General features: G+C 38.9%; 1 protein-coding gene across 3 annotated transcripts in view; it reads right to left on the reverse strand.

The window, feature by feature from the left end:
• ubash3ba (ubiquitin associated and SH3 domain containing Ba) overlaps window positions 1-20094 on the reverse strand; it is a 46643-nt gene that overhangs the window by 6637 nt on the left and 19912 nt on the right. For all 3 annotated transcript variants that reach the window (XM_053617994.1, XM_053617993.1, XM_053617995.1), the window contains exons 2-8: window positions 6868-6921; window positions 5229-5415; window positions 2759-2957; window positions 2403-2572; window positions 1141-1349; window positions 903-1053; window positions 385-505 (exon numbers count right to left, since the gene is read on the reverse strand). In XM_053617994.1, coding sequence (XP_053473969.1) covers window positions 385-505; window positions 903-1053; window positions 1141-1349; window positions 2403-2572; window positions 2759-2957; window positions 5229-5415; window positions 6868-6921 — 1091 coding nt within the window. The remainder of the gene's footprint in view (window positions 1-384; window positions 506-902; window positions 1054-1140; window positions 1350-2402; window positions 2573-2758; window positions 2958-5228; window positions 5416-6867; window positions 6922-20094) is intronic.

Here is a 20094-nt window from a genome sequence, read left to right on the forward strand (position 1 = left end):
TTTTAAAATTTACGTTTCTACTATTGGCACATACTGGTTAGAACTAATTATTAAGGTAGTTATTTAGCTAGCTAGCAAAGTAATAACACTAAGTAGCTAAGCTAAGTTGAGCATTACTGACTCGGCCCTTACAAAGCTGTGTTAAATTCAGCTTTACAACTGTGTCGACTTCTCTGGCTAAGGCTCATACACTGTATATAAAGACAAGCAAACAGATCCAAAAGCCTAAGACAGGATAATTAGAGAAATACACAGCAGGATATGGACAGGAAATGGTGACAGGGACATACATGTGAGAAACAAAGCAAGGGCAACTGTCAACACTGGACAAGCTCATCTGCAAAATGAAAACATGTAAACATTCCCTGACCCCTGAACTCTAACCTTTGGCATCAAAGCACTGGGTGATCCAATGTTTTCCAAACACCACATCCATCCTCTCACCATGACGACACACAAACAGTGTTCTCTTGGGCATTCGAGACTGGCTATTGGTCTGCAACATCTAAAAGTGAAGAAGGAAAGAGTCACATTAGCTGTTCTACAGTACTATAAGTGAAGGGCATTTTATATAACAGACATTTTTTAAAGGTTTTATTTTTCAGACTGCGCTGTTTTAGGACAGGTTAAACTGGTTGATACCTAATCAACTTGATTCAAGTCAATAGATTTTTATAAATAATTTGTGCAAATCCAAGACAGACATCTTAAAAAGAAGGGAAATGATTTAAATGATTTGGTCAGTCTTTAAAAGCCTTAGACAGAAACTTTTCCTAATGTTAGTAAGCTAGTTATTTATGTGAAAGATTTATGGAGCTCCTCAGTAGGTACGCTACAGCGTACATATTTGACTGTGTTTATATTTCTTTGTGTACCGTGAGGGTGAATCTTGTGTTTCTTACCTGCATCGGATGACCTATGACACTCAAAGGGTGTTGTTCCACTGAGCTCTGGTCATCAAGGAGACGTCTATCCAGCTGTCCATCAAAAAAAAGCCCGCCTACTGCTCCGATGCTTACAGTTGGGGAGGTGCAGTTGAGGAAAGAATGGGACCTGTCAAAAAATTAGAAACTAAGTAAATACAAGTACTCTGTATCTGTTCGTATTTTTTCTAGAAAGTGCATAAAATGGTTCTCTCACCCATGAAGCACCCAGGTGTCACACTCATCTGCTCGGTTGACATAGTTCTCAGGCAGCAGGCCGGAAAGCCCAGTGCCCAAAGATGTACCGTAAACCCATCCCTCACTGGCACTACCCTGCTCCACCGGAGACATGAAGATGAAGTCTCCAGGCACCAGTTCTAGTTCATCCTCGTTCTGGGGAGTGTATGGATACATCACCCGCAATGTCTGTGGGGCAAAAAGGAGCACATGGGTCATCGCTAAACAGGGTGAACATTATGGGCAGAAGCTATATTACAACATTAGTGATGCAACAGAGGCCTGTAGTTCTGCTGATGTTGTCCTTGCCTCTTTTGTGTCTTACTGGATGAGTCGTTGCTGTGCTTTTGGTGGAATTTTGGGAGGTCAGACATTTCTGGGAAGGTTCACTACTATGTCGAGTTTTTCCATTTGGAGATAACGGCTCTCGTTGTGGTTCTTTGGAGACCAAGAGCCTTTGAAATAGCTTTGTAACTCTTCCCAGACTGATGTATTTCAATCACCTTCTTCCTCATCATTTCTGGAATTTCTTTAAATTTTGCCATAGTGTGTTACTGGGTAAGACCTTTTAACCAACTTCATGCTGTTGAAAAAGTTCTATTTAAGTGTAGATTTGATTGAACCGGGTTTGCAGTAATCAGGCCTGGTTGTGTCTGGTCCAGCTGGACCCCATTATGAATGCAGTTTCATAGATATGGGGAATTAGTAACTACGGGGGCAAATACATTTTCACACAGGCCCAGTTTGTATTTGCTAACATTATCATTTAAAAACTGTATTTTTTGTTTACTCAGGTTGCCTTGGTTTTATCTTAGATTTTTTTTTAATCTCTGAAACAATTTAGTATGAGATACACACAAAAACAGAAGAAATCAAAATACTTTTTCACAGCACTGTACATATCAGACTGATGACTCTTTCTTTTTCAGCTAATAGCTTGCCTCTTATTATAAAGATCTAGCTTGAATACCGATATTCAGAAACACGGTATGGTCTCATCTGGAGCTATCACAGACATACTGAGACATCAAAGTGCTATAAATGTATGGCGCAGGCTGCCAAAAGATGTGAAACAGATCTGATTGAAACTAAACACTGACTGGGAAGGCGAACCACTTCAGTCTATCCTGGCTGATCTATAGATAGAACTGAGCAAAGGGGAAATGGATAACAAACTAAAAGCACCTTCATGATAGCAGATAAAGGTTACAATAAATGCCTCAGGTGTGGGAGGAGTTATACCTCGTGATTGGCAAATCGGATGTCCCGTGAGAACAAAACGGCGAGCCAATCGCAGCCCAGAGACACGTCCACTCCTCTAGCCAGCTTTTCCAATGAGGCGAGGTGATTGGTTGGGAAATGATAGGCCAGAGTTACATGAAGCTGCTTTTTATGTGGCTCAACATGAACATCTGTGTGGTAAAGAGAGGGGGAAAATGTCATATATTATGACATATTTTATATCAACGGACTCATCAATATACCTGATGACAGCCCTCAAATGTGATTAGTTTCAAGTTTCAATGATCTGGGTGACTTAAAACTATCGCAGAATTACAACAACAAAATCTACCTTTTACACAGTTAAATACGCTCACCTGCTTTAGCGGTAGCCTCAGTGGCAAAGTCAGCCGCAAAGCTCTTGAGCACCTCAGCTACCTTCTCGTCGACAAAGAGGCCAATGAAGTTGGAGGAGATGTAGAGCTCCAGCGGAAGGGGGGAGGGGAAACGGCCTCGCCACTGTCCCACGACAGTCTGCAAAGCCTCACACAGTGCCTCGGCCTTAGCATCCGTACACTGAACATACAAACACAAAAGCATATGTATATAGCACACAAAGTTCTTCTGAAACAGAAATTCCAGACAAAAAAGTGTTCTGCTCTCTTATAACCATTATTAGCTTACTATATTAAGCAATATTCACTTAATCTCATGTTGCAAATATGATAGAATGAATCTAACCTTTAATGTAATTGTTTGTGTGTGTGTGTATATATATTATATATACACACACACACACACACACACACACACACACACACACACACATATATATATATACATACATTAATTAGAGATGCACCGATACTAAATTTCTCAGCCGATACGATAACCGATTATTCGGAGTGATATCGGCTGATACCGATAACAGATACCGATAGTTCTGGCTTTTATGCCTACTTTTAAATGAATAATAATTAATTCCACAATTCTGAAATAAATGCAAATAAAAACTTTATTCTCTCCATTTCAACAAGTTGTTTCACAGTAACTGGTCTCATAAACAGAAAACACATTACTCTAATTAACATTAACACATGAACTACATTCTGAAGATTAAAGTAAGATTTCTTAACTTATTGAATGTTATTAATTCATATTAACATTGACTGAATTCTAAAAAACCTCCTATTAGGCTTCACATTCACTCACCACAAACAAAAGCATTTCTACTTCATTACAGACATCAAACTGGTAATATATAGGCCTAAGTCCCTTTTTTTCAAGATATTAACTCATGTTAATACTAACTGCATATGAAATACACTACTCTACAAATATTTTTCTGTGCAATATATACCTTTTTTTTTGTCAACTCATCTTCATTTAAATCTTTCAACGGTGTACTGGCCCTTTAATTCAGAGCGAATAGCTCGGGAGCTGCGCGCGAGTCGCAGGGGGGGATTTGGAGTAGACTCGATTTCGCTGCTGCTCACTTCCGGTGTAAAATTTTAGCAGTGCAGAGATTACAGAGATTACAAACTGCGTTTTTGTTGTCATTTCACACAAGAGACATCATCTTTACACACAGCACGAAATTGATGTGTTTTCCCGTGATCAGCCCTGATCATCGGATGTTTTTAAACTATCGGCCGATAGCCGATAGCGGGAAAAATAGCCTTTATCAGCCGATACCAATTATCGTTCGATACATCGGTGCATCTCTTATATTTTATATTATATATATATATATATATATATATATATATATATATATATATATATACATACATACATACATACATACATACACACACACACATTTACTTGATTTTTTTTTTTTCTTGAAACCTATTGAAACCATAGGTTACAATTATTGGCACCCCTGCAATTGTGCAACCTCCCTTTGCCAAGCAACAACAATTTTTTTAGATGTACATTTTAGATTATTGTCCCACTCAAAGATCCAACCACAACTCCGTTATCGCTTCTTGGCAGAGGCAGCCAAGTTTTCATTTAAAATCTCCTGGTACTTCAAGGCAAGTACAATGCCATGTTGCTGAATGACTAAGGGATTTTAGTCTCGGTCACCTCATATTTAATGAAATAGGAAGTCATGGATGACTGCTTATGAGATGTTGAGGTGAGATTAAAAAGTAAAATATAAATAAACCACAACGCACATGTGTTGTGTTGACGTGAGACCGGACAAAAAAAAAGTAAGTCCTCCTCTATGTCGAAATCTGCAGACATCTTTGTTACAAAGATTGTTCTATGTGACTCAGTTTGTGTACAGCATCCCTCTTCATCTGCTGTAAACAGCGCAGCGCTTCCGGGTCCCTTTGTATTGCGAGAGCGGACATAATGCTGGAACATTAAAAATATCTTAATTTGTGTTCCGAACATGAACAAAAGTCTTATGGGTTGGGAATGACATGAGGGTGAGTAATTGATGACAGAATGTTCATTTTTGGGTGAACTATCCCTTTAATAGTTAATGAATACTCAAGATTTAAAAAAACAAACACATTTGACCGACTGCGCAGATGCAATATATACTATATAGCTAAAAGTATGTGGACACCTGACCATCACACCCATTTAGGCCTTCCCCAAACTGCTGCCACAAATTTTGAAGCACATAATTGTATAAAATGTCTTTGAATGATTTCCCTTTACTTGAACTAAAAGGCCCAAACTTGTTCCAGCATGACAATGCCCCTGTGCACAAAGTGAAGTCTATTAAGACATGCTCTGACAAGGTTGGACTGGAAGAACTCAAGTGGTCTGCACTATATTTTAGCCATACTCTTATTTAAAAAAAAAGGAACTGTAAATGAGTCTGACCATGAAGAACTGGCAGAGCGTGATGTGTGGGAAGATGTTATGAGCTTTGTTCTTGCCACACATGACGCGACTCTGCTGCCAGAACTGAGAAAGCTGATGGAGCAGTGGCCCGCTCGGGCGTAGGTACAACACAAACTCCCTTGGCAAGGGGTCATCAAGAAACGGGTCATCCACATGAGAGAATAACCTGCAAGCAGAAAGAGAAAGGGCAACTTCTGGATGAAAACATTAAAATATAAATTTCCAGTACTGACTGGCCATAAACAAATAAATGAAACATGAACTTCTTTCCGTTTTGCTAGCTTTCACTCATTTCACTAATGGAAGAAAAACTGTTTGTATCAGCAGGGGGCAGTAGAAAGCCAGGAAAAGGAGAAAATACAGGTAGAACCCTGAGAGTGAACTGTGACATCTACAATGACTTTGTTTGGATTCTGTAGAACTGAAATCTGGTCTGAACTCAACAACAGCATCCAAAAAAGTTTGACAGACAGGATTCAAATCCTGCCTCATGTGAAGTACCACAGGATACTCAAAATTACACTGAGATTAGCAGTTATTAGTAAAAATGTTCTGGGCAAATGGATGTGGGACTTGTTTCTGAGGAAGTGTTATTACACAGGATTACCTAGATAAAAAGTGATTTTTGGAAAGAATCCTCATAAGCGACTCTTCAGAGTGTAAATTATACAATGTGGGAGTAAATTAGCTGGTGCATTAGATAGTGAATCCAACACTCATTCAATTTTCTTCCTTAAACTTCTCATGACCAAGAAACATTTCTACACCTTTAATTTCATTACGAATGGCAGGATCTGTGTAGCTAAATAGCTTTGCAGACAGCAAAAAAAAGCTATTGTTCTTTTATATCGGATGTGATTTGTGGAGAGACGAGATGTTTATACTGTGACACAGCTTACTAGTGTTAAGTGCATGCTTAACACTCATTGCTAATGGATAAGTCCATGCGTAATGCTGTGTAAACAATTCTGACCCAAATTCAAACTTCAATCAGAAACAACCATCCAAGATATGATTTAAAAATCCTGTTCTGAAGCACTTTTAATGAAAAAACTTTTGCATTGTAGTGGCTAGCTAGCTAGCTAGCAAGGTGAAATAACTAGCTAATATTAATATTAAAGCAACACCTTACACATGTACTGTATATAGACTAGTCAATTGGTGTGACAAATTAATTTATTAAGTATTAAGGGTGTACAGTTGCATTTAAATGAGCTAAATTAGCTAGCAAAATTCACTAGCAAAAATGAGGGAGTGAAGCCTGAGGTAATAATAAATGGTATGGCCCATTATAGGGGTGTCTGAAAGTGTCATTTTCCTGCATCTTTCTAAGACAGTTGGAAAAACAGGTTTAAAATGTATTATTAAGAATATACATACTTTTTAAGAACACCTATCACAATCTTTAGTCTTTTTTTTGTGAGGTTAAAGCCTTTTTAGAGTTCTGACTCCACAAATCCCCCTGTAATTCACATGTTAGAAAGCATTACTCAGTTTTTAGTTGTGATTAACTTCAACGCCCACAGAAGGAGCCCCAATAGACTCATAAAGGCAGCTGGCAAATAGCTATGTTCACTTTTATCAGGTCATGGGTGTGTGTGCGCGTGTGATTACTTACCAGTCACAGGCTGCCTGTACATTTCTGCCACCGGTCGAAACCAGTGCTTTCAGCCTGAGGGGAGGAAAGAGAGAAAGAGAGAGCAAGATCAGTTCCATTCCTGTGCTGGTCACAAAATCAATAGTCTCTTTTCCGGAGGATGTTTATCAGAACACAAGTGCTCAGGAGGCTGTTAAGATAACTGGCATACCTCCGCCTTCAGCAAAGCAAGAGTAAGACACAAAACCATTCATGAAGTCATCATCATCAGCATCATCATTATCATCATCCTCACACTGTCACATATGTATAAGGATTCATTTATACTCTTCGATCTGTACTGAACATTTATTTATAAGTAACAGAGAAAAAGAACTTACTGATATTCAAGGTTCAAATAATACACTCGTTGCATGGTTTGTCATATAAAGTTGGACTCAAGGATTTAAAAAAAAGGAAAAAAAGGTGGAAAAACAAATAATATGAACCATCAACCTCGAACCAATCAGGGCAAAGGGACGTTATGGTTTTCAGTACTGTTCAAATCCAGAGACTGAGATGCTCAGTAACCATTACTGTGTTGATTAAGAAGTATGTTTGGCTCATCATCTTTTTTGAAAGCTCTCTCTATGACCAGGTTTGAAGCTCCTGGCAGACGCAACCAGGTTTTAAGCTGAAATATACTGGTATTTTGCAGAATTGATAAAGTCTTCAAATTTTCACACAAGCCCCTGAAGCATAGTCGCAAAACAGCCGCAAAGCATCAAATGTTCCATCCCCATATTTTACCGTTTGGTATCTACGCAGCTATGCAGTCCACATTTGTGTTCAAATATGCTGATAATGTGTACGACCAAAATGTTTGGAAAGTTCTGGTCTTGTCTCTCCACAGCATGCAGTGTGCAATTCTTGTTCCAACAAGATTTTGTGAGGATCAGGCGTTGCATTTTGTAAGATGCTCTGAGGAAGGGTTTGTATCTTGCAACCCTCCCAAACAGCTTGTTGTTGTAAACGTGCCATTTAATAGTTGCCTTTAAAAGTTGACAACCACAACAATCAACTAAACTTTGACATTCTAAAACTTTTTTCCCCTTCTCCATAATCCTCCTCACTGTGTGCGGGAATTTACAAAGAACAACATCTTACCACTAAGAGTTCTCCTAAGTCACATAAGTTCTTAATGATACCTTTTGTCATTAAATATATTAAACATATTATCTTGATTGCACCGTTAATTGTTGCCAGCAGTGGCTTCGGACTGTTTGTGCTTTGGTCGTAGTGACCATAAGCATTAAAATGCTTTGTGAATTACTGTAGACAAAAGTCTTTACGAGTCTTAATATTAGGATTACTCATTTCTCCTAAATTGGCCAGTTAAGAGCTAAATTTAACCCCAATATTTACAGTGCATCCGGAAAGTATTCACAGCGCTTCACTTTTTCCACATTTTGTTATGTTACAGCCTTATTCCAAAATGGATTAAATTCATTATTTTCCTCAAAATTCTACAAACAATACCCCATAATGACAATGTGAAAGAAGTTTGATTGAAATCTTTGCAAATTTATTAAAAATAAAAAACAAAAAAGCACATGTGCATAAGTATTCACAGCCTTTGCCATGACACTCAAAATTGAGCTCAGGTGCATCCTGTTTCCACTGATCATCCTTGAGGTGTTTCTACAACTTGATTGGAGTCCACCTGTGGTAAATTCAATTGATTGGACATAATTTGGAAAGACACACACCTGTCTATATAAGGTCCCACAGTTAACAATGCATGTCAGAGCACAAACCAAGCCATGAAGTCCAAGGAATTGTCTGGAGACCTCCGAGACAGGATTGTATCGAGGCACAGGTCTGGGGAAGGGTACAGAAACATTTCTGCAGCATTGAAGGTCTCAATGAGCACAGTGGCCTCCATCATTTGTAAATGGAAGAAGTTTGGAACCAACAGGACTCTTCCTAGAGCTGGCCACCTGGCCAAACTGAGCGATCGGGGAGAAGGGCCTTAGTCAGGGAGGTGACCAAAAACCTGATGGTCACTCTGACAGAGCTCCAGCGTGTCTCTTTGGAGAGAGGAGAACCTTCCAGAAGAACAACCATCTCTACAGAACTCCATCAATCAGGCCTGAATGGTAGAGTGGCCAGATGGAAGCCACTCCTCAGTAAAAGGCACATGACAGCCCACCTGGAGTTTGCCAAAAGGCACCTGAAGGACTCTCAGACCAAAGATTGAACAAAGATTGAACTCTTTGGCCTGAATGGCAAGTGTCATGTCTGGAGGAAACCAGGCACCACTCATCACCTGGCCAATACCATCCCTACAGTGAAGCATGGTGGTGGCAGCCTCATGCTGTGGGGATGTTTTTCAGCGGCAGGAACTGGGAGACTAGTCAGGATTGAGGAAAAGATGAATGCAGCAATGTACAGAGACAACCTTGATGAAAACCTGCTCCAGAGCGCTCTGGACCTCAGACTGGGGTGAAGGTTTATCATCCAACAGGACAACGACCCTAAGCACACAGCCAAGATAACAAAGGAGTGGCTACAGGACAACTCTGTGAATGTCTTTGAGTGGCCCAGCCAGAACCCAGACTTGAACCCGATTGAACATCTCTGGAGAGATCTGAAAATGGCTGTGCATCGACGCTCCCCATCCAACCTGATGGAGCTTGAGAGGTCCTGCACAGAAGAATGGGAGAAACTGCCCAAAAATAGGATTACCGAGCTTGTAGCATCATACTCAAAAAGACTCGAGGCTGTAATTGGTGCCAAAAGTGCTTCAACAAAGTATTAAACAAAGGCTGTGAATACTTATGCACATGTGCTTTTTTTGTTTTTCAGTTTTAATAAATTTGCAAAGATTTAAAACAAACTTCTTTCACATTGTCATTATGGGGTATTGTTTGAAGAATTTTGAGGAAAATAATGAATTTAATCCATTTTGGAATAAGGCTGTAACATAACAAAATGTGGAAAAAGTGAAGCGCTGTGAATATTTTCTGGATGCACTGTATAGCTCAGGGGAAAAGGACATGATTAAGAGCAACAGAATTCTGCAAGAATGGCAATTGTTTGCATTTATTTAATATCAATAGTTTTGGCACAGAGAGAAAATGCTATTATTCAGAAATGTAGCCTAGTTCAAATGGGGGGCTTTTCCTGTTAGAACAAAGATAAGCTGTTTCTTCTGAATTAGAATTATTTTTATTGTGTTCAGTTTTTTTCTACAATCACTTTTGCTCAATTTAATGAACGTCAACACTTCCGGAGGTTATTATGTATATATTTTTAGTTGTTAAGATCATCTGAGTCTAGACACAGCTGTCATTTCTAATACAAAGCTGTATTACATGACCCGAGAACATGTGACTCCTAAAATAAGCAGGTTTATAATAATAAATAGATTTATTTACCTAAAGACATAATATAGAAAATGTATGAAAGACATATTTTTCACTTCCTTACCTGAAACAGCAATGAAACATCAGTTTACATTCAAAATCTGCACCGTGACATTAGAGGACATAGCTGACTCACTTAAGAAACCCAAGCTCTGAAAAATGATCCAATTTCAGAGTTAACTGATCCAGGTGATTGGATTGGTTGAGCACGAGGCTTTTTCACTCAAAGCTTTCTGGAGCTGTGTGCATTTTTTGCGCGGTCAGTGAAAAGGCTGTAAAAAAAATTGCACTAAGTGGCGTGAAAAGAGTGCTGACTGCAAAGGAAATGTGTCAAAGAGTGGAGACTTCTTCATAAAATGATCAAATAAGCTCTAGTGTGGATGTCTTTATCTCCCTGTTTCAGTGTACAGCAAAGCAGGGTTCCTAAAAGGACCTAATTAGGACTGATGTGACACATATGGCCCACATTAGGGAGACACATGCATGAATAGACACTCGCACACACGCACACACACACACACATGCACACAAAGAGACAGTTCATAGAAGGCCATAGGGAAAGACACAGCCCACACACATACACACACACACACACGCACACACATCATTTCCCTCTCAAGTCCTAGCAGATCCATAATTATAGTGGAAAAAGGTCACACAAATATGAATCATACTTGAGCATGTGAACATAAAAAAGTACAGCCTAATTGCCTGTAATACTCTCCTGTGAAAGATAATCGTACTTGTCTGGGCAGTATAATTGCATATAATCCAATAGGAGGTTTCACAAAACTGCCCATTTGCTCACGAGTCAGCTGACACTGAGAGTCTTTTTCTCTTCCTCACTTGCAGCTTATGAAATTACAGCCTCAAATCTAATTAGTGTCTTTTTATAAAAGCTCTAAAGATCACGTAGGCTCACCAGCACCCAGAGCAGCAGCATCTGATAAAGCCTATAGGACAGGACTGGAGAGGGGAAAAAATACATTACCCATAATGCATTGCAAGAAATATGGGCAAAAATATACCCAATGCTCATTGAACAACTGAACAATATATTTACAACAACAATATGGAAGGACTTGCAGTACTGACAGAGTTAAAGGACAAAAAAAACAACAATAACATCATGATGACAAAAACCACATGACAAAGCAGGTCAGAATGTCTTGCAAACTAAAACCACTCCCAAACTAGACTACAGACTACTTTACCCAGAAATCATAGTTTTGCAGTGAGCAATGTTGCCGTCTAAACTACACTACCCATAATTCCACAGGAACACCCAGTCCTTTCAAAATAAAACCAATCATGACATCCTGAACTACACCACCCAGCATTCACAATTTAGTGCAGACCAGCAGAAGGAGCAGCAGAATATTCAGTCCACCCCACCCAAGGACCAATAATCTGGAGTGGTAACATGAGCTTTAATGACAAGAGAAAAGAAGGCAGGCCAGAAATAAAATCATCTGGGAAAACCACTGCTAACCGTTGCGCTAAAACACACACACACACACACACACACACACACACACACACACACACACAAGCTAACAGATGCAAGATAGGCAAAGAACAAAAGACAGGAAATGTTTTGTAATCAGAATAATACACCACCCGAATTCACAGTGTTTCTCACCACAACTGAACAAAGAGTCAGTCCAAAAAATGGCTGCAGTCTTAACGCTTAAACTCTACTGCAAGTTCTTTTACTTGTGAGATTGTATTATTCATTGTTTGACTGACTGCCTTATGACTAGGGTCTGTAACTGTCCTGACAAGCACTTCGGCTGCTTTCACAGCCTGGTATCTGTCAAAAATACACCATGTTATTGATTTAATCACAAGCAATATATTCATTGGCAGCAGGCAGGAATGCATGGTGAGTCATGAACATTATGCTCTTTGGTCCATGAGGTTCAATATGAGAAGGATACAACAAGATGTAATCTCCATAGTTATTAAAATAAATAAATAAATCTGCCTCCTTGAAAATACTTCACTTTGGGATTCATGCCATATTTTGATGATTTGATGGAAGATGATTATTGTTCATTTTCATCAACAACAAAGGGAATATTACAAAAGAGCCTGAACTTTTCTTAGCCTATTACATTAGTAGGTTGGTTAGCTAGCTAGTTAAAGAACTTGTTATATGTGGATTGTGTGGGTTTTTTCTGGATACTGAGTAGGGGTGTAACAATTCACTCCAGTCATGTTTTGATTCAATTAAATTCTCAATACTGGCTTCAATTTTGAACAAAACTTTTTAAATAAATATGACTGGAAAGACTGATATATGACTTTTTAAAATTTATTTCTGAATCATAAACAATGCAAAACAATCTGCATGTTTGTCTGTGTAAAACTAAATAAATCCAAAAGTGCCATGAGGTTTAACAATTTTTTAAAATGTACAAGTTCATCATAAATGTATATATTCTCTGAAATATATGATTGAATAAACAAATAAAGCCCCAGAGTTGGATTAAATGCCTGAAGAGTGGAAAGGTGCTCAGTATGTGGGGCTAGAGGTAGCATCCCTGTCATTTGTAGATGGTGTTGTGCTCTTGGCATGATCTGAACTGGACCTCAGACACACACTTGATCTAAGTAGAAACTTTATTTTTGGACAAAGCTCTCTGTTTACTGGTCAATCTACATCTATAGCCTCAGCTATAGTCACAAACTGTCGTAAGTAAATAAAGAAAGAGTAAAGGTTTCGAATACAGGCAGTGGAAATGAGGTTCCTCCACGTGGTCTCTCAGTTTATTCTCTATACAGATGAAGACTGGAAAAAGATCGGGTCGTGTTTTTCCAATCTTCAACTGTCTAGTTTTGGTGAATCAGAGCACACTGTAGATTCCAATTATGTTTCTTGGCTGACAGGAGAGGAACCCAACCCTGTGGTCTTCTGCTGTTGTCTATCCACCTCAAGGTTCAGCATTTTGTGCATTCTGAGATGCTATCCTCCTCACCGCAGTTGTAGAGAGTAGTCATTTGAGTCACTGAGTCACTAACTTCCCTTCCAGTCTGGCCATTCTCCTCTGACCTCTTTCATCAACAGAACTGCCGCTCATTTATTACCCCGCCTGAACCATACTGTGTAAACTCTAGAGAATGTTGCGTGTGAAAATTCCAGGAGATCAGGAGTTTCTGTAATACCAGATTCAAGGCAAGCTAACGTTCTAGATAGAAGGTACGTTGGAAAAAGCTAATTAGATCAGATAACAAAATACAAAATATGTGAAAACAACCATTTTCATATTTGCTGACCTGCTTACAACTGATTAGAACAAAATTTTGTTCCCATAGTTGCTTGTGAAAACATTTCCACATGAAAGGACCCCCCAAAAAACTTAAATCCCTAAAAGTCTCTTGTTTAAATAAATGAAGAAAAACAACAACATCACTATAAATAATATCAATAAAAACAATATTAATATCATTAACCACAATATCAATATCACTATTCTCCAAGTTCTTTAAATAAGCCCAACTTCCCATTTTTCTCAGCGTAATTAGAAAGAAAGTGCAGAATGTTGTTCATCTCTGAACACAATAAGTGCTGTAATCGAGACACCATGAGCCGTCACCGAATGTGATCTCCATTGATTCATTTTGTGTGGGCCTTTATTCAGACACTGGGAGAAGCTTAGTCTCTGTGTGTGTGTGAGTGTGTGTATATATGTGCGTGTTGTAGCCACTCAGGTCAGAGTTCATGCTCAGTCGTTCTATATTTAGTCAGGCATTCGCCAACTCTCCCTCAGGCACATCACTCCACACTGCCTCATTGCATTCTGGGATAGGGAAACACCCCTGATATTGGCCATATGGCCATACATGTATACAAAGAGACACATTTAAGGTCAAGCTCGCAGATACACAAATATGCACACTGAAACAACCCCATGCTTCAAACAAACAAACTCAGAACCTATTAAACATGTGCAATTATAAACATGCACATACACTTCATGACACATGAAGTCTGCTGAGAAATAGTTTGTACCCACATACTAACACATTCTCCACCTTTCACACATGCACACAGTATTATATACGAGCTAACTGTGGTAATATTAACTTTTTGTCGCAGATCACAATATTATATATTAATAAAATTAGACCACTGTGACGTTGGATTTATGAAATAGTCACAGAACCTTTTTTGGTTTTCCTCTCCGCAGCACCAGCTCGGCCCGGACCATGCTGTTATTTTGCTACGTTCAAATAGGATCTTGTTTGCAAAAAGATTCTGTGCAAATCTTGATACACACTCTTAGGATATTTCGTCAAAGTCGAAATTTATTCATAAGTTGTTATGCAACGTTGACACATCTTAGTACAGAAGAACCCAGAGAACTTTGATTTGCAGTCAATGCGAAGTATGATTAAAGAATAACAGATTCGTAAATTTTGTTGGGTTTTTTTTTATACTATTGTTAGTCTTGGATTCAATTCTGAGATATTTTCTTAGTTAGTCTGATTATAGGGTACATCTCAATATTCTTTCTCTTTCATGCATTCTCGTGTACTCGCATGACATTATTGTCCACTACCCAAGTTTAGATCCAATACTAAAGAATGAGTATATCGAAAACCATTTAAAATAGTCACCATTCGTGATCCTACTCAAATGTGAAGAAAGAATCCATTGATGGGCTAGCGAAAACCAACTGACAGAACTAGAATCAGTAAACTAAACTACATTAAAATCTGACTGGGAGAAACTAAACCAGTCATTGGTGATTTTGCTTATTGGTATAAGCGACACCTAATATGGAGGTTCGTTCTAGTTATCGGTCAGGGGAAGTTTTGGGTTAGCTAGCTAGCAATTACCCCCACTGTCAAAACTTTAGCTAAATAGCTCAGTTTGCATAATGATGGATTTTGGAGGTGGAAGGAATTTTGACCAATCCCACTCCCACAGAAAGTCTGACCGATCCTACCTACTCCCATTATTGTTTTTGTCTGTACCTGCCAGCACTATTTTCTAATGACTCTAGTTGGTTTTATTTCCCCCAAAGTATAGAATTTATTCATTTAAAATCACAACAATCCAGTCCAGAATAAAGCAGATAGAGAAGAGAAATGAATGAATGAATGAATGGATATGTCTGTGCATTGCAAGCTTCATATCTGGCTGCTTGCTAGTTAAAAAAAAACAAAAAAACATCCATTCCCACAAATTTTGTTGGGTCCCATGAGTCATGGAGGATCTCATTCCCGCTGCACACCTCTGTTAGCACTAAAACAGAAGTATTCAGCACATCTGACACTATAACAACAACGTTCTCATGTCCTTGTGAGTTTGTTCGTTGACATTCTTCACCTTTCCCCAAACTGGTGCAACAACGTTGGAAGGACACAAGTGTCTAGAATGTCTTTGTATGCTGTAGCGTTACTATTTCCTTTCACTGGAAGTAAGGGGTCCAAATATGTTTCAGTATGACAATGCCCCTGTGCACAAAGTGCACCAAGGTTGGTGTGTGGAAGTTATTCCTATGCAATTTTGATGAAGCACCAGGGAGGTCAGTTTTGGGGCTCCTTCTTTCCTTGCTCCTAGCTTAAGCTCCTAATTTCTGGAGTTCTGATGAATTGCTGATTTTAAGCTGAACTTGTCTCTTGGAGTGTGGAAGAGTATGGATTTGCCTCTGCTTACCCTGAGTGCCTGTGATCAGACACCCAATATGAAGTCCAACTGTGTTTATTGGATTATCCCAAATAAAGGGATTGTATACATCTAGCTGCCTCTGGCTCCATGTTATTACAGAAATGAACTCTTTTTTACTCTTTTTTTTTTTCTTGGGGGTGCCCATGTTCAGTATTGAATGTACTTGATGTCACACTCCATAGTACTAGTTAGTGGCTTATATGAAAATAGACACTTAGAGCTTTAAGATGATAACATTTAAACCTAGTAGGCTAGGTTTAAATGTTATCATTTTGTTGTGGCAGTTGTATATGGTGTATTACTATCAAAAAAGCTTTATTTGTCCAGTCCGTTTTATCTCTGTATTAAATGTTATTGTGGAGAGGTATGAATTGTTTGCCCAGCAGGAGGCTCATACCCCTTCCATTTCTCATTGCCCTGCTCACCAGCAACTAAACACAGAGCCAAGATACTCTACATACAGAAACCCAACAGTGTAATGACTAATCTTATAACAGACTTGCAGTGATAAAATAATTTATTTGTTTATACTGATTGAAAATGTCTGATAAGTCAATTTTCATTCTGCTGATGGAATGGAATGCCAGTGTACTGCTAGTAAATTTGAAGACAGATTTGGTATGCAAGTATGGTGCAAAAATGCTTGCAGAGGCCAACCTCAGTGCATTACAGGCTTATAGAAGGGAAAGCCTGTTTACTCAAACCTCTCTTATAAAGGAGGACTAAGGGGTTTTCCTTTCATCTGACACAAATAAAACATCTAGACTATAAGGATGTTGTTGTGTTAAGAATGTTGTTGAGTTATGGCCATGGAATTAATGTGAGTAATAGCTTGCTCCATATTGACACATCTTCATTAGGGGATTTACCAAGGACCTTAAAGCTCAACAGTGTGTGTGTGTGTGTGTGTGTGTGTGTGTGTGTGTGTGTGTAGAGTTGAGAAACAAGGAAAGAGTGAGAAATTATAGAGAGGCAGAATAGATCTCATACCACACCTGCCACCCACCCACACAAACACACACACATGCACACCTATCAAGGAGATATTTCCACTACGCACGACTCATGCATAGAGATGTGCCTGCTTTATATACATACACTGTATACACATGCCATAAAGACATCAAACACATACCAAAACAAAAAAGCGAAGCACAAGCACAGCCTACACACATACACACAGACACATGAGGCATGCACATGACTACACACAGAAATCAACATATTCAACCATGTGGTACTTCAGGCCCACAAACAAGAACAACATGCTCAAATGCAACACATACAGAACCTTAGCAGTGGTTGTGTGTGTATGTGTGTGTGTTTCAAATAATCTTTGAAACAGTGCTTATTAATGAATTTGATATGCTTAAACAAAACCACAAGGAAAATTAGCTTTTTCAATCAGTTAGTCAACAGAAATTATCAATAGATGCGATTCTTCTGTGGAAAAAGTAAGCACACCCTTGGCTTCAGAAGCTAGTATTGCCCCCTTTAGCAGAAATAACTTCTTGTAGGTGTTTTGCATAATTGTCCACCAGTCTCTGACATCAGTTTGCTGGAATTTTTAACCACTCTTCCATGCAATATTCTTTCAGTTGCAAGATGTTTGAAGGTTTTCTTGCATGTACAGCCAATTTCAATTCAATAACCCTCCATTTCTTCTTTTTGAGCTGTTCCTTGGTGGATTTGCTAGTGTGCTTAGGATAATCATACTGTTGAAAGGTCTGCTTTCAGTTCAACTTCAACTTCTGGACATATGACCTGACATTATCTTCAAGTACTCTTTGATATGATGCAGAATTCATAGTTGAATTAATGAATGCAAGCTGTCCAGTCCCTGAGGTACCAAAGCAACCCTAAACCATGACATTTCCACCACCGTGCTTCACAATTGGTGCTTCTCCTGAAAAGCTGTCTTTGTTCTGTGCCATCCATGTCTGCTGTTACTGTGGCCAAATAACTCTATTTTTGATTCATCTGTCCAGAGCGCATTATTCCAAAAGGCCTGATCTTTGCCTATATGCTCATTAGCAAACTGTAGTCTTGCAAAGGATTTTTCCTGGCACACCTTCCATGCAGGTCAAATTTGTGCAATCTCTTTCTAATTGTAGAAACATGAACTTTGACACCAACAGTTGCAAGACTTACTCGCAGATCCTGTGATTAAATTGTGGGGTTCTCAGAGACTTCTTTTTGCATCAAACAGTCTCTTCTTGGGCTGAATTTGCTGGGATGACCAGTCCTGGACAAATCAGCAGTCATTTGAAATCTGCGCCACTTGTAGATTATTTTCCTTACAGTAGAGTGATGTATTTCAAATAATTTGGAGATCTTTTTAAATCCCTTGCCAGACTCCTAGGCATCCACAACCTTTTTTTCTGAAGGCCTTACAGAATTCTTTAGATCTTGGCATGATGACACCACACACCTCAATAACAAAGGGAACACCAGATATGAGAGGGGTATAAATAAGACCTGCACTCTCTAAGCAGATTCTAATCACTGGCCCCCAATCTTGAACACCTGATTATAATTTTATGTATTTGAAAGTGTGATAAATGTACTTACTTTTTCCATGTGTCCATGTGACTAATCTGTTTTTTGTTTTTTTATTTAAATTGTGAAAATTATTACAAAATGTCAATATTATGTGTCATTTGATAGAGCGTATCACCTTTATTAATAGGCACTGTCTCATGCAGGATCAAATGTTTGCTTGTCCAAATATGTTTAAAAATAAATAAATAAATAAAATAAAAAAGGCCAACAATTTCCATGGGGTGTATTTATTTTTTTCACATGATTATATAATTTAAAAAGTGATCCTTTTGGTTACTGAGGTTTCAGTGTAGGAATAACATTAATTAGCTGCATTAATAATTATTTCAGTGGAAGGTCCTCACAAGGATAGTAAGACAAACGTGTGTGTGTGTGTGTGTGTGTGTGTGTGTGTGTGTGTATGTGTTTGAGTCTCCCTCCCTTCCTCTTCAGTCAGAACTCCAAGCAGGAACTCAATGACTTATTTATAAACTGCATTTCCTGCCCATGCAGTTAGAAGGGAAAAGAAATGTGTACTCGTGTGTGTGTGTGTGTGTGTGTGTGTGTGTGTGTGTACTTGTTAATTTGCACTTGTTTTGTATTTTGTGACATTTCTTACAGGTTTAAAAAAAAAAAAAAAAAAAAAAAAATCAGCTACCGGTTTTGTTTTGTTTCTGTTTTTTTAAATAGAGGGAACAGGAGGTTACTTTTTCTGTGGCTAACCACACAAGCTGTGTGTACGCGTCGTGTGTGTCCCCTGTCTCTTTCTCCGGCCTGTCTGACCGCTTTTGCCAAATTCGAGGAGGAGACACCTACTTCCTGTTTAGTGAGAAATAAGTCAGCATGCGGCTCTACACTCTCCCTCACACACACACACACCACAGAGAAATCCCCTCAGACCAACACCACTGCCAGTGTGACTTAAGCCCACCCATGTGTCAGTGGTAGCTGGTGATTTCTGAGACTCAGGAAATTTGTGGCAAATGGCAAAATTAATGTAATATTAAGGTTAAGTTCTACACTTTGGGGAGTTACTTTAATAGAAATTGTCTGTCATGCCAACAATAAATTTAGTTTGGGGGGAAAATTTTTAGCAACTATATGGACTTATTTTTGCCCAATTATGAAACAAATGACTGCCTCCTCTTGCTGTGCCTTTTTGTTTTATTTTGAGTCTCCCTCCAATCAGGTCAGCAACATTAGTGGTCACCCATTGCTAGGTTGCTACCAAATTAGCTATTATTCTGTTTAATCTCTCCAAACCACCAAATCCAGTGTGTATACCTGGATGCCTTCGTGTGCTTCATCTCTACAGGCTTCGAGTGCACGGTGTGCACACCACACAGTGACCACACAGTGAGCAGAAATTACAGCTCACCTCTTTACACCCTCTGCATTTTCTCTTATTCCACATTCCCTGCTGAATAACTGATTAGTGGAGTTTGTGGCTAATGATTGAAATCGTTGGCGGTTTCCCTCAACACACGCACTATTTACATTTGGGCCTGCTAATTCAGCTGGATTCCAGCTTATTTCTTGCAGCTCCTTGTTTTGGAGTGGGCATTACCATTACACAACATTCAGGGTTGGATTGCTGCTGTAGTTCATGCTACACCAAGT

Source organism: Ictalurus furcatus, chromosome 28 (assembly GCF_023375685.1).
Source record: "Ictalurus furcatus strain D&B chromosome 28, Billie_1.0, whole genome shotgun sequence".
Taxonomy (NCBI): Eukaryota; Metazoa; Chordata; class Actinopteri; order Siluriformes; family Ictaluridae; genus Ictalurus; species Ictalurus furcatus.